The sequence below is a fragment of the Catharus ustulatus genome, chromosome 3, assembly GCF_009819885.2.
Source record: "Catharus ustulatus isolate bCatUst1 chromosome 3, bCatUst1.pri.v2, whole genome shotgun sequence".
Taxonomy (NCBI): Eukaryota; Metazoa; Chordata; class Aves; order Passeriformes; family Turdidae; genus Catharus; species Catharus ustulatus.
This window is the reverse complement of record NC_046223.1, coordinates 110,309,055-110,324,779: the sequence shown is the minus strand read 5'-3', so window position 1 is coordinate 110,324,779 and position 15,725 is coordinate 110,309,055. Positions and strand designations below refer to the sequence as shown.

General features: G+C 47.1%; 1 protein-coding gene and 1 non-coding gene across 2 annotated transcripts in view; both read left to right on the top strand.

Moving 5' to 3' along the window:
• Positions 1-14,693: 14,693 nt before the first annotated feature.
• TRNAS-AGA lies at positions 14,694-14,775 on the top strand. The gene has a single exon. It is a non-coding gene; the product is annotated as a tRNA-Ser (tRNA).
• A 108-nt stretch (positions 14,776-14,883) lies between these two features.
• The window catches only part of LOC116994718 (HCLS1-binding protein 3-like), a 52,249-nt gene continuing 51,407 nt past the window's right edge, over positions 14,884-15,725 (top strand). Inside the window, exon 1 of the mRNA XM_033056622.1 lies at positions 14,884-14,960. Within this exon, the coding sequence (XP_032912513.1) occupies positions 14,917-14,960 (44 nt within the window). The 5' untranslated portion in view covers positions 14,884-14,916. The remainder of the gene's footprint in view (positions 14,961-15,725) is intronic.

The window sequence follows — 15,725 nt, the reverse complement described above, 5'->3', positions numbered from 1 at the left end:
CCCCGTCTGTATGGAGACACAGACAGGCACACACACCCCACACAACCCCAGTGACATGGACACACGGCTGTGAGCACCAGGTGCACACACCTGCATCAGAAGGCACATGAACACACACACACACACACACAGAGACACACACAGGTACCCACAAACATACACAGGTACACACACACACACAGGTATGCACACAAACACACACACAGGTGCACACACACACACACACAGGTACACAAACCCAAGCATCAAATCCTGCCCAGCCGAGCCAGAGGGTAGATGTGAAATCCCACAGCTCATCCCCTCAACCACACAGCGTCTATCGAGATGCACAAGCACTGACTTTCCCATCTGTTCTCCATTGCAGCCTCATTTAAACCCTTTTGGGCTTTCTTGAATTTCCATCAGCCCAGCCCAGCTGCAGGACCTTCCCAAGCCCCCTGAGCCCTGCGCAGCAGCACAGCAGCTCCTGCCCCCAGTCCTTCCCTGTGCTGGGGATGGGCTCCCTTCTCTCCCACTGCAAAAGTTTGTGCATAATTTCATGCTGGCAAAAAGCCACCTTCTACCAGCCCCCTTCCAAACCCAAATTAGCACGCTGCTGCAGCAGCAGAAATTGGAGAGGAAAGGCTGCAGTTTTATTTTACAACTCAATTAGCAAGTTTATACAGAAAAAAACACCCACATAACTGAGGGAGATTTTATGTCCGTTCAGCTTCACCAGCAAATGGACTAGTTCCTCCTGAGGGCACTCCCCACTGCTGTGGGCACAGCTCCTGCCCATGGGGCCCCTCAACCAGTGTGGTGATCCTGGCTCCAGCCCTGCTCAGTTGCTCCATCTCTCTTTGCTCTTCCACTTAAAAATCCTCTTGGTATTTCTATCATGGGCTGAAAAACACAGTTTTGAGACTATCCTGACACCCTGTTCACAGAGTATTAAATCAGAAGTGTGCCAAAACCTAAGATGAAGATAAAGGGCCACATTTGCCTCTATTTTTTTCCCTAAGACCCAGTCCCAAGTAACATGAAGCCAATGTTTGTACGCCCAGGAGGGATCCTGACTCCTGAAACAGCTTGTACCATGTCCCACTACAGTCTCCCTCCCTTGCCCAATACACCCTTCTGGTCAGGTTTCTGGGAAGAAGGGGACAGTCTTCTCACTAAGCCAGTTTTCTTACTGGGAACATTTTTTGGATGGTGATTGCTTCAGGGTCAGGAAAGAAACATTCCTGCCTGGCTGACACTTGGGCTTGTCCCCTCCATTGCAGTCTCCCTTCTTCCACTCCCTACTTTTGTGCCCATCACTGCCCTACTGGCCCTCCTGCATTGCCCACGGTGGTTGGGGACCTTTGTGTGTGGAGCACTGAATAATTTCCACGCACAGGGATTGAATCCTGGTCATGGTGAATCATCCTACCATGGCTATTCTCTCCTGTACAGCTGTGGACAAGATCCCAGCCTGGCAGAAGGGCTGCCCTACTGATGCTCCTCAGCACAGGGATGAATTTGATTTAACTAGAACCCCACCAGGCATGGCACTTCTCAAAGTAGGAGACTGAGGCAGAAGGGAAATCCTCAAGGAATTACCACAGCCACAATCCCAGGTCTCTGCACCTGCACCTCACCTTCCCTGTCATCAGCCCTTTCTGATGGAATAGAAATAAGATGCAGTGACAAACCCCCTCCACGTTTCAAAACTGGTGTTTGCAGCTGTTTCTGTTAGCTGAGCCATTTGGGCTCCACCAGCTTTTCAAGCCTTGGGGAAGTTCAGTGATCAGACTATTGATGCTGGTGGCTATTTGGAAGAGTGTGTTTTCATGTAATGACCACACAAGAAGCCTCTTGGGCCTCCACTTAACAAATATCTTCTGGTGAGATGGCTACAAGTGACTGCAGGGCCAGCTCAGCAAGTAGCTAAGCAACAGCATCGTTTTCTTTCCAAATCTTCCAGCAACTCCTTCCAAAACTTACTTAAACTGAAGCCAAGCTGAATTCTTTCTGATTGTCTGCTCAGGGATAGCCAGGGAAGATAAGACAAATCAAGGTACAAACTCCATGCATGAAACATCAGATGGATTCAAGGACCCCATGGGCTGCTTTGCTTCAGGCCCAGACATCGGCTCAGTCTGGCTGCCTAAAGCTGTGCTTGTCCCACATCACTTTCTATTTGAGCACTGTGCTCTAGCTAGGGGACAGGAAATACTTTGCAGAGAGTTCAATCCTTCTGGAAACAAAAAAGCTTCTTGAAAAAGGCTTTCCAATATCCCCTCTGGGAAAATTGTCCTATTCAGCATCTGGTCGACAGGGTCTGGCATAAGCCACCTGAAAATAGTGAGTCAAAACACAGTTGAGCACTCAGCCAATTGAAAAAAAAATAAATTAAAAGCTGACTCTGCTTTTGAAAAGTGCAGAGTCAGCAAGTAAATTTGTCATTGCACCAAGCACAGATGCTGGGTCATGGTGATGACTCACCCCAAGTGTCCTCACAGTGGAAGTCTAGGCCAGCATCTAGTTGGAAGGAGTGGGATTCACTTCCCTTCATTCTGGGTTCCTTTTCAGCCTAACTAACCATCTTCTTCCCACTGCTAGTTCCTGGAGGGAGAGCAGTACCTGCAGAAAGCAGCTCCTACAGCTGTCACACAGGTCAAGAAAGCCATCAGCTGCCTCCTCCCCACCCCTGGGAGAACAAGTGAGGTGTTATGAGGGGAAGCCTTGTCCTACAGCTCTCCTCAAGCTCTGCTCCATGATTCCTTATGTGTTAAATCCTTTGATCTCCACTCAGTCTTTTTTTCTCTCATCAGTTTTCCCCATCATTGTGTTCCTCCCCAGCTTCTTGTCCTCCAGTGCCCAGTCCCTCTGTGAAGACTCTTCAGATCTGGAGGCATCAGGAGGGAGGAGGGGAGACTTGGCTGGGAGAGTATTTGCCAGCAGATACCCAAGGGAACACCAGAAAAGGAACAGAGTACCTCACCCTGATCTTTCCATTTCCCAGCTACTCCTAGGAGTTCCCTTCTCTGCCCTCTCCCTATCCCTTCCCAGCCATGACTGTGGTGTCAGGCTCACTTTTCTGCCACATGAGACAGAATTTCTCCATCCAAAACCCAAGTCCTTTGCTTTCCATTGCAATTCAAAGTCTTACCAGCAACTCCAGTTACTGGTAATAACTCTAATAAAAACTCCAGTTATCTCACTCATAACTTTCTGGATGCAGCTGTTCATCACTATGAACATGGAAGGAAGGTGTTTGGGTTTTTTCTTTTACCCTTTAAGTTATCTTCCCTTCCTTTGGCATCTCATTCACTTCAGTGCTCTAATCATTCCCATGCTTTTATTTTCTGTCCCAGGCTTGACAAATGGAACTAAATTCTGGCAAATTTGGTTTCCTGGACAGTTACTCTGGGGACACCAACAAGCCTTGGGGGTCAGCAGAGCAGACCTGCCACCCCTCAGCTCCAGCCCACACTCCTCCCTGCCTTCACTCCTCTGTGCCTGCTGCTGTGCTGGGCTGTGAGGAGGAGAAGGAATGGAGGAAGGTGGGTGTGTGGGTGGGGAAAGGATGTGGTGCAAAGTCGTGTTTGATTGCAGCTTTGCATGGTCTGCAGCACTTCCATCAAAGATTGTTCCTGATATCCCTGCCAGGGCAGCACGTCCTTCCCTGACAGATGTGGGGGTTTGGGCTGACAGGAGAGGTGACTCTCACCTGAAAGGCCCCACAGACACCAGCACACACCACGGGGCAAACTGAGCAGCTCAAAACCAATTCTTACCACCGGTACCTTCTGGTCTCCTACCCAGTTTTGCATTTTAACCCTACCATTTCTGCTTTCCTTTTACATCTTGACTTTTCCAACTTTTTGTTTCGTAAACAAAAATTCATGCCGTGGACCTGTTTCTCCTTCAGCTGCTGAGCATCCTGAGAAGCTCAGGAAAGAACCCATCCCACAGGGTCACCCGTCCCAGCTCAGCAGAGGGGCCGGGTGGCTGCGGAGGGACCGAGCATCCTCTGGAAGTGTGCGAGCCCTGGGAAGGCTCTCCCAGGGCAGGAGCACCATCTCCTGGAAAAGGGATTTATAGCACTGGGGCTCTGTGTGAGGTGTTTCCCGAGGCACAGATGGAATGTGAAAGGCACTAGCAGTTTGGAAGGCACCCACTCTGGTTTCTCTCCGTGTAGGCTGTGAAATACAGGTAAAGCAGCCCAGTACAAGTGTGCCCTGTGTAAAAAGGAGGGAGATGGAAAACTGGCTGCAAATGGGAGCACATTTTGTGGGCACATCCTTTTTTTCTGTGGTGTGCATTAGACAGACTTGAGTGTGAGTTGCAGGATCAGATGTTGAAGTTTTTACTGTGTGTGTATCAGGTGAAGTTCCATCTTATTTCACATTTGAGACTGTCTCAAAGAGTCATCGAGTTAAACAAATATAAAGAATACAAATCACATCTTGCTTTGCAAAGTTTTGAGGTGTACCTTAGAACACACTTTCCTCCTATATATCTTTCTATTGGTAAGTGCAATAAAAGGAGATCCATGCAATGCATGACATCCTGCAGCCCCCACACATTTATTTCTCCCACTAAAGTTAAAGGCATGCCTCTGGACAGGGTCAGCTGCATGGATGAAGCCACTGACACACATCAGTGTGGGATGTCAAGTGCCCTATTAGGGATGACCTTGATTGCCTAACACATCATAGTGGTGTGTATTCACAACTGCCTCTCTCAGCTCTTTGCAGACAAGCTGGTGTGGGCTGTACTGACATCAGTATTTGGGTAGCATCTGTTTCTGCCTCAGCAAGAAAGGCATGGACCTGTTATTTATAGTAGGACACAAAGATGATCCCAGAGGTGGAACATCTTTCCCGTGGAGACAGGCTGAGGGAGCTGGGGCAGCTCAGGCTGGAGAAGAGAAGGCTCTGGGGAGACCTCACTGCACCCTTACAGCACTTACCGGGGGTTTAGAGAAAAGAAGAGAAATGTTTTTATGCAAGCAGTGATAGGACAAGGAGGAACAGTTTTATACAAAAAATAAAGGAGATATTTAGATTGGATGATACAAAGAAATTCTTTATTGTGAGGGTGGTGAGGCACAGGCACAGGTTGCCCAGAGAAGCTGGGGCTGTCCTATCCCTGGAAGTGTAAAAGCTCAGGTTGGATGAGGCCCTGAGCAACCTGATTTAGTGGAAAGGGTCCCTGCCCACGACAGTAAGGGGGTGGCAGAACAAGATGGTATTTAAGGTCCCTTCCAACCCTTCCAACCCAGGCCTTTTTTGATTCTATGATTTATATTTAGTGCAGGGAACATGCTTGCTTTGCTTTGCACACTTGTCTGTCCTTACACACCAGAACAGCTATATGCAGGTTCAGACACCTGAGGAAATATCAGACTCTTTAATGTGAATATGTGGTGCTACCTGAGACATCCAGACCTCCAGCTTCTGCCTCAGAAAAGAGGGGGACATTCTAACCTTCTGCCTAATTGACCAGCATGATGTCTTTAGATCTTTTCCAATGTAGATGATTCAGTGAGTCTACAGGGGTGTCCTGAGTATCCTGCACAGAAACACCACGTACCTATTTTAGCACCTGAGCATGTGATCTTATGAGAAGATCATCAGAATTTAGTAGGAAAAAAATAAGATGGGACTTTCTGATACTGAAGGAATCCTTGAAGAGCACAGCACTGTGTGTGGGTTGCTTCAGCAGTGTCCAGGGAGCTCTGCCTATTTTTGTGGTTCACACATTGATCTCACTAGGTTAGTAAGTCAAAATATCCCATTTTGGGCTCCTTCATCTGTGTCCAGAAGAAAAGTGCAGCTCAAAATGACTTAATATGACCGGATCCTGTATAAAATGAAATTAAATGATTGTTGGGAGGGCAGCTGCTGATTGCTAATCAGCACTTCACACTTGGAACAAGGAGGTGTTAAATTCTGACTCTTTCCTTTCTGTAGGACTTCATCCTGCATGCAGATTTACTCCTGGCTGACAGTTTTTATAAGAGTCAAAGGCACAAGGACAGTTAAAGGTTGTCCTTGATGAATTAGCAGTGAGGAAACTGCAAGTGAACCCAGATCTGAATCTTCTCTGTAGCTTTTTCCTCTGAATCTTCTCTGTAGCTTTTTCCTCTGTGCAGTAATGGCTTGTGGATGCAATATTTATAAGACAGGTTGTGAATATAAAGACTCATGAGCTCTTCAGACAGACATAATTGTGCAAGAAGAGGTAGCCACTTGGGCTACATCTGTACATGCACATTAAATTTTGTAGGAACACTCATTGGTACCAAGGTGACATGCTGTGGATCAGCCCATGTCCACATGGATAAACTCCCATCATCTCTAAGACTGATGGTCATGTACAAGCTGTCAGCTGAGAAAGGTCCCCAGCCTGTGTTAACAACTGAACAGCCCCAGGAACTCTTCATCAGGGTCTGAGTCCAAAACCACACCAGAGACGCTCTTCAATCTGTCCAGTGCTGACCTGGCTCCCTGGGACTATTTAATTTACTTGGGTAAATGAAATGCTGGAGACCCTGGAGATCAGGTCAGGGTACCTGATGGGCTGCTGTGTAGGAAACCTAGGTCATTGTCAGGATTGTCTGTGGCCTTGCCTTCATTCCTTCAAAAGCTATTCCAGCATGGCTGGACTGAACCTTAGCCAGCCAAGGAGCAGTGGCTTTTCTTACTGGAAGAAAGGTCTGTGCCTTTGGTATCTGGTGGGGAGCTGAGAAGCTGGCACCAAGAACAATGAAGAATATTGCCTTGGGAAGGGATGTCAGCCAGGGCTCTCTGGAACTCTGGGACAGCCACACTCCTTCCCATCTTAGTTTTTCCCTCTCTTTTCAACAGGTCCCTGACTGCTGTTGTGGGCAGTTTGGGAAAAGGATTAAGGAAATACTAAAGGTGTATTCACAACTTTGCACAGGGATGGAATGGATGTTCCTGGTAGAGTGTCAGGAGGGAAGAGCACCTTCCATGCAACCAACTTTTCCTTAATTCACTTTTTACTCCCCAGCTCAACACTGCCCAGATCAGTTCCCCTGACTGTGTAATGCTTGGGTAGCAATTACCATTCTGGTTTTGTAATTGTAGCTTTGAACCCACATGTGACTGATTCCAGCTTAGACTCCAGTCATATGAACCAGGAATAAAAACAGCTGGTTGTAGGACCAGCTTGAACAATGTGGTCTCCCAAGGAGACTTCATTTCCATTCTCCTCAGGCTGATTGTTTCTCTCACCAGGTGGTGGTTGTTTCTTGCACTACAGAAAGCTGAAAACTTGACTCATGAGAAAAATATCCAAAATGATTGCCACACCACTGTACCATAAACAGCTACATCTCTCTCTGGGAATGTTTTTTCCCCTGTCTTTCTGAAGCACAATCACCCACAATCACCCACCCTTCTCTAAAATCTCCAACACCCCTATAGTGCTACTTCAGTATTCACTGCTTTAGAGGAGTCTGATGAAGAAGCATTTAAGGTAGATTCATTTTACTTAATCTACAACATGAGATTTGTTAGACACATGTCAGCTGTGCCACTCTTTGGACCAGAATTTCTCCTTTTATCCATTGACTACAAAGCCAGTCTACCAGATCAGCACAGAACAAGATGTTGATCAGGTCAAAATCCAATTTAAAGGAAGAATAATATCACTGTGTGACACTGGATAGGCAAGTAATTACTGCTTCATAACACCTTCACAATTGCAGCCACAAATAACTTCATTAAAAAACATGAATATAAACAGCCATGACCTGGTGAAACCCAGAATCTCTTAGCCACTTTCTAGGTAAGAGCATCTGACTCAAAATGCCTGTTGTAAAACATCTGTGAGCTAAACTCAGCTTCTGAAAGAAACAGCAATGACCTGGAAAGATGCTCACTTTCCTATCACAGCTGTGTATGAATGACTGGTTGATGAGATGGGTTGTGCTATGAGACAGAGGCATCTTGCAGATCTCCTTGGATAACTGGGTCACTCTATCCTGGCTTGCTGTCACCTAGAAAAGGCTGGGCCATTGAAATGGCTCTCATGGCATCTGCCAATTTAGTTATCTTGGACTGAAAAAAAATGCAGCAGAACCAATGCAACTCAGTTTACAAAAAACCTGCATTGTACTTCCTTTTTATTTCCATCACACACAGGAGGTATATGAGAAGTAACTGGTGAGCCAAATCAAACAGGTATCTGCTGAGTTTATGCCTCAGCTTTTCCCTTAGAGGCACATAAATCCTGGCCTCTCACCTATTGAGCTGCCAGGTTTTACAATGGTTGGAGGAGCTGAAAGTTGTCCAGCCATTCCCTCGTCTGTTGTGTTTGGTTAAAATGGGTCATTGGGTCACTGCAGTGTTTTTCACCGGGGAGCAGCCACAGAGATTGGTAGATACATGGAGCAACAGATGGAGCAATTGCACACAGCTTTTTAGGAAGAAGTGCTGAAGAATAACATACTAACACCCCTTCACCTCCCAGCCCTTTCTCATTTTCTTGCTAATTCCAAAAGTTGAAATTCCTCCTTTTGGGAGAATTTCAGTCAGGTCTAGAATCGCTCATAAAATGGAGGAATAGTTCCAACAATGAGCCTGAAAGGTTTCCTCATTTTAAAAGGAAATCCAGGAACAAAACCTGGCCAGCTGTAACCTGGATGGTTCACACTGTGCTCTGGTGAGTAGTTCAGCAGAGAAGCCTGGGTCTCCATCGCCCTCAGCCTTTACACTTACAGTCAGGAATCTGCATAAAGGGAGTCCCTTCCACACTTTCACACAGTAATGAGCAACCAGGAGCCAGCACCAACACCAAGCAGACCTTGGGCTCTTGCTCATCTCCATCTAAATAACTCAGCACAAACATAAACACCTCCAGAGCTTATTTGGTGGGAGTGGGGGAAGTGATTAGTAAAATCCTTGGGCACCAGCTTCACTCAGGTGTGTGGTGAAGATGGACTTGAAAAATTTGGCAACATATTTAGGTGTAAACTTGTGCAGTTATTGACTGCCCAACACTATTCCTTCACTTTTCCTGCACTGGGGAAATACTTTCCATTGCTGCTATGTAAAGACTCAACTACCCAAAAACTGTGGTTTCTTTAGGGGGAAAAAATTACTGTATCTATCTACTGTAGATATGGCTTTTGAATAATTGAGACAATCTTCTGTATTTTAGGGTTTGGTTTTATTAAACTGAGGCAAACCAGGAAATCTCATCTTTTCTTCCTCACTGGCTACCATGAAACTTACCCATGATTTACCTAGGACCCCCAGACTTAAGAGAGGTGGAATTTTAATTCTAGGGCTGCAGCAGGTCAAGAGCCAGGCTTATCTTTCAGCAGGGATTACCTATGGTTTCTACTAGATTATTCCTGACATGTGGCTCATCATATTACAGGTTAAATGTTTAAAGTGGGGGGAAAAGCATGAGGCATAATGAATAACAGCTCTATAACTCTGCTCCCTTCTCTCCAGAATAAATCTATAACGAGTTTAGGAGGTGTGTAGATTAAAAGACTGCCATGACAGGCTATCAACAACCTTACCACATCATATAACAAGAGTGAACTTTAAATCTACCATTTTGGCTACCTTTGAAACTCACTGAGAAGCCCAGTCATAATATAAAATCTCCTAGTAGTTCACATCTGGGTTTTGTAATTGTCATCCGAAAACAAATAGTGTTAGGAGTGATAAGTGAGTGATCATCTCACTGGAATTTCAGCACAGCATTTTTCAGTAATGAAATTATATTGCATTTCTCCAAAATCAAGGCTGAAAAAAGTTCCATGTTCAGCTTTTAAACCATGTTTCCATAGCTGATTTATTTTGTTTTTAAATATGTTCCTCTGCCCTTGCATTTTATTTACTATACCCTAAGCAGGGCTCTGGTTTCCCCTCATCCTGCCATGATTACAGCTAGAGTCCTCTGCCAGGGATTCAAAACTTGGTGGAACAATTTCCTCTGGGCTTATAAACTCACTGCTGCTCTCCTGCTGTTTTGGGGGAGATGAAAAGCAAATCCATGAGCTGCCAAGAATCACACCCAGGCAGGGATGCAGTGCTGAGAGAGCTGGTCCCTGCTCGGTGTACAAGAGACAGACACGACCCTGGGATGAGTTCATGGGGTCACACCTTGACCCTGATGGAGACCCTTCATCTCCCCTGCCCCTGTGAAGAACAGAGAGGGATTAAACTGTAGGGCTGCAGTCCGTTTGCATCGAACAGAACTAACAGACCTCAGCCACAAATCACTCAGTCTTTTATCGGGCTCTTAGAGGATTTTCTTCCTTGCTTTAACCCTTTGTGGGTCCTCAGTGCCTGCTGAAGATGGTTGGTGAGGAGCCCTTGAGCACAGGTGCTCTTCTTTACCCTTCTCATACTGCACACCTTACATCCATGCTGAGGCAGGGGGCTGAGGAAACCCCTCTGGGCTATGTGTCAGTGAAAGTTAGCTATTGGGAGTAAATTGTGTATCAAAAATAAATACAAACACCAGTCCTAACTGCAACTGCATCACTGACTGACTTCAGCTCTGTAGAAAATCCCAGTGTAACTGGTCCCAGAGGCAGGTTTTGAGCACGAGCTGAGTGTGGAGTTGGTGGGATTGTGAGTGTGAGTGAATGGTGCCAGACAGGAGCTGGGCAGAGGGCTCCCAAAGGCTGGGTGTCATGGTTTACCAGACACTGTGAAGAAAATCAACTGCACTGCATGCAGAACCAGGCCGATGAGACAGAGCTGGGGACTGCAGTCAGCACCGTGCCCATCCCGTGTCTATAGGCGGTATTTGAGTGCTCTCTAGTGGACAGAAAAGCGGATCCAGAGCCCAACAAAACTGATGCGCTGTCCTGAGCCTAAGTCACTCTCAGCTGAGAGTGTCTGAGCCCTGGGTCTGTAACACCCACACACCACGGGTCTGTGCTGAGTGTCTGGGAGCAGCACTTGGGAGGGAGGCTCAAAGCCGGGTCTCCCTGATCTGGGAGCTCCAGGGCAGAGGTTTGATGAGAGGGCCATGCAGAGTGGCAGGGGATGCCCACCTCACCTGCTAAGAGCTGACTCACAAGCACAAGAACCACCTCAACCCCTGTGCACTGTTTTTCAGTGCTTTTCCTTGTATTGAAGGAAACACCTGCAGTTCCTGCTCCTGTGTGTAGTCAGTGGTCAGAAGAGCAGAGAAGTACTGCAGAAGGAGAGTAAAAACATTGGTCATGGAAGGGAACAAAGAAGTGGGGAAAAATTATATGAACTTGTTTTCCAGCTGCTGCTGAGCCTCCAGGAGCCCTCTTCTCTGAGAGCCCTGTCAGCACTAGACATAGTAGCTCTGAGGGAAAATATTCTTGTTTCATAACACAAAGTGATAAGGCACTGGGTAAAGTGGAAACCTAGACTATGTCAGTGTAAAAACAAGGTTATTAAGGAAGTCAGCTCAGGACACAGGCCATAAAATAGTTATGTAGCAGGTACTCTCAGATCAGCAGAACCATACTGCTGAATCCAAATGTTCAAAAGGTGCCCTAAAATCATGACATTTATAAGAATATTGTATTGCAGTTGGGATTTACTTATAGTAGGTATCTGAGTTTTGAGCTCTAAGAATAACTCATTTTCCTTTTATTTCTGTGAAATGACAGCTAAAAGATTTTTATGATGGTGGTAGTAAAACCAGAAACAGCCACTTAACTCATAAAACACCTACACCTCTTGTTAAAGAGGTTACACACATTTCTCCATAAACTCTGTTTAAAACCTGGCTTCTCCATTACCTCTGTGTTGGGAGGGCTATTATCTTTGCCTGCTTGAACGATACCATTTTTCAGCATGAGCTCCTCTTACACAGACACTTCCCAGCACTCAGAGATCTTGACAAAAAAACCTTCAACCTCCTATTGAGCTTAATTACTGTCTCTCATTCTTTTCTTTCACTTTCTAGAGGCTTTTGACTGAAATCAGACTGACCTTTCCTTTGAGTATCTTCTCCCACTTGGAGCAGTCATCTTTGGCCTTGTCTCCTTTATGCAGAAACCACAGAGGGTCTACTACAGTACCACACATACCTGCAGTAAAAGAACATGCATTTGTATTTAGGCTATTCTAATTCCATGCAAATTAATTATGAGTTTTACTACAGAGGCCATGCATAAATTAGGCTAGTAAATACGGATTGTATGAATATGCTGATTCAGTTTATTGAGGGTACAGAAAGAAAGGGGGGAAAAAACAACCAGAAAAAAGATGGATAAAAATAATTCAAGTAATGTACCATACCAGCCAGTAGTGTAGAAATAAGAGGCAGGGAAAAAAGCCATAAATCCCAAAGAAAACAGTCCTGAAACTTCAGAGAGTTTCTTTGTCTTTCCTTTGCTCATAGGCAATTTAACTGAGGCAAAAGCAACCATGAAAGAGAGAGGAACAGCTGAGGGTAACCCAAGTAGTAGGAAAGAAAATGCACATTTATAAATGATGGCTGTTACTGGTATTGGTTCTCAGATTCTTTGTACATTCTCCCATAGGCTTTCCCCTGCAGGTTTCCGGTGGATAATTGAGTCAAAAATCAGTTCAGTGGAAGAAATTTTCTGTGTAGCATCCAAAACAACGTGAGACTCAAACTCCAAGTATTCTGGGAGGTTGCTTCTCAAAGAGGCAAGCTGATGCTTAGCTCCTGCAGACAGCTCTATCGGCACATTAGTTTTCTCCTGACAGGTTTGATTTGTGTCCACCTTTTATGCAGAGGTTCACTCTTCACAGTCACCATCTGAACAAAGACCCTGCCCTAACCTCATGGGAAAATCAGCTGATTATTTACACAGCTTCAGAGGTTAGCACCGGTGAGGCACTTGTTTTATTCATATGTTACAATCATATAGGCTGTGGAGTTATAAAAATGCCATATATGATAGGGCTAGTTAGGAAATGAGATAAACAGGCAGTGCTTGGACTTCTCCATGAGTACACAGACACAGCATACACCAGGACAAAGAGTGGCTGCTTACCGGGGCCAAGCAGACACTTCTGTTTGGGGAGAAGATCCCCAGCTTTTGAAACACCTTCACAGGCACTTGGCAACATCTGGAAGGACACTGCTCAGTGAGCATGACAAGCTTCAGTGGGAACTCAGGTCCTGCTCTATTTAAACTGCCAGCTGCTTACTCCTTGTTACTATCTGAATAAATTGCATTATCCAGGAAGTCAAATGGGGGAAAAACGCCATTAGAGAAGCAATTTGTTTAGCCATAAAACCATTCATTATATGCTTTCAGCAACTCCACCCCAGGGCTTTTTAACCCTTCAAAGGCCACATGAGAACAATTAATGTCCCAAAAGTACTTTCTGGTGGCTTGCAGCACTTCTGGAAACTGCAACTCCTGTGCCCGAAAGGCCGCAGCTGGGTGGTGGTGTTTACACTCTGCTTAACAAAAGGTTTGTAGTGGCAGGGAGGGAAAACAATGGGGATTTAGGAAGGAACCCCACCTATGTAGTCTCCCTTTGTTTTGTTTTGACTCAAGGGTTTCATATTTCAGACTTCTTGTTTCACCACAAGCATCAAAAGACTGTTATGTGTCTGCCACTTCGGACCTCTCTTGATTTTGACATTTCAATCAGATCCCAAACTCTTCCAGCCGTTCTTTTCTGGGGTGAAAAGTCTTAATCCACCCACTAGGTCCTCCTTCAAGGGCTGCTCCTCTCTGGGGACACTGTTGCATACCCACTTGAGGTGCTGAGCCTGTTTGGAGGCTGGCTGCATTGACGTAGTGTCAGCATCTGGTTTTTATCATTTTTTGAATATTCCCTGGCACCACCTGAGGTTTCTGTCTGTCCAGAGAAGGACAACGAGCTGGTGAGAAGGGTCTGGAGCACAAATGTGATGAGGAGCAGCTGAGGGAGCTGGTGGTGTTTAACCTGGAGAAAAGGAGGCTCAGGGGGGAAAATTATCACTCTCTACAACCCGAAAGGAGGGTGCAGCCAGGTGGGGGTCGGTCTCTTCTCCCAAATAACAAGTGACAGATGAAGACATAGCCTCGAGTTGTACCTAAAGAGGTTAAAATTGGATATTAGGAAAAAAGTCTTCACTGAAAGTATGGTCAGGCATTGGGACAGTCTGCTCAGAGAAGTTGTGGAATTGCTGTGTCTGGAAGCGCTCAAAAAAACATGTGGATGTTGCACTAAGAGTTACGGATCAGCGGTGAGCATGGTGGATGGGTAAACGATTGGATCCCATGATCTTAGAGGTCTTTTCCAAACGTAGCACCTTTGTAATTCCGTGATCCCACAAAGCTGAGCCCGGTGCAAAGGTTTTTCCCCATGTGCTTCCCTGCAGGAGCTCTGCACACCAGTGCAGGATAACCAAGCGCCCAGGTATGCCCAGCAGCCTGCAAACAAAGCAGGGCTGCCCAGCCTGGCCAGGGTGCCTGATGGGCGGCAGAAGGACCGGCTGCTTCCCTCTTCTTTCCCAAAATGAACTTCGGAGCACACAGCCAGGGCTGCGGGGGTGCCTGTGCTTGCACCCGGCTGGCGCTGCCTCGGACGGGGCTGGGTGAGCAGCCGTGCCCATTGTTTCAGGGCAGGGAGAGGCGTGCGGGCTGCTCCCCGCGAGGAGGACGAGGAGGAGAAGCGGGCAGGGATGCTCCGAGGCTCGGAAGTTTCGGCGCGGGAGGAAGAGGAAGCGCGGGGTGAGTTAGTGGGGTTCGCACCGCGGCACTCCCGCCCGTCGGTGTAGTCGTGGCCGAGTGGTTAAGGCGATGGACTAGAAATCCATTGGGGTCTCCCCGCGCAGGTTCGAATCCTGCCGACTACGATCCGCGCTTCTCTTTTCCTCCCCGTGCCGGACGGTTTTTTTTTCCCCCGGCTCTTTTTGCACCGGAGCCGCCGCCGGCTGACATCCGGCAGGGCGGCCGGTCCGGCCCCGGGCAGGGAGGCGGGCCCTCCTCCCGCGGCCATGGAGCAGCGCGGCGCGGCCCCCGCCGTGCTCGTCACCACCAGGTACCGGGGCGGGCGGGCCAGGGCCCGGGGCAGCCCGGCCACAGCGGGAGAAGGGAAGGGAAAGGAGGGGAAGGAGCGCGGGACGGCCGAGCTGAGGGAAAGCCGGGTGGTGCTGCGTGGTTTGCCCCGGGGCGCTTCAGTTTTCCTGCATTTCTCAGTCCCGGCCGTGCTGTGCTCCCTCTCCTCTGGCGGTAACTCCGGCCGGTCGTGCAGCGTGTGCTCTCGCCATCCAGGAGGGCAGGGATTGGGATTTACCCTGGGGTGTCACCGGTGCTTGGGCTGGTGCCCATTCCCGCTGCTGTGCCCGCTCTGCCTGGAGCCCAGGGATGGGCAATCAGAGTTTATTCTCCTTTCCACCTTCTCGAAGCTGTCCCCTGCGTGGTGCAGGGGCGCTGTTTTCCTTCGCGTTAAGTTTTTAAACCGTATCTTTTCCTAGATGGGGTAAAGGAATGCTCAAGAGAAATGCGTCAAGAAGAAAATACTTATGGCAGTCTTTTGTAGGGAAATTGATAGATCTCTCTCTCTTTCTTTCTTTTTTTTTTTTTTTTTAATTTCCACGAGATATTTGAGACCGCATGAAAGCGTTTCCTATCAGATGAGACATGAGAAGCAGAAGTGTTGATTCAGCAAGGTCGTTACCTCGTAGGACATAAATAATTACTATTTCAGTCACTTTAACTTCAAAGCCATTATTTAATTCTTGAATATTTGGCTCTGTCAGGGCTGGACTTTCCTTGAAGCAGTGGCCTTGAACCTTCAGATGTA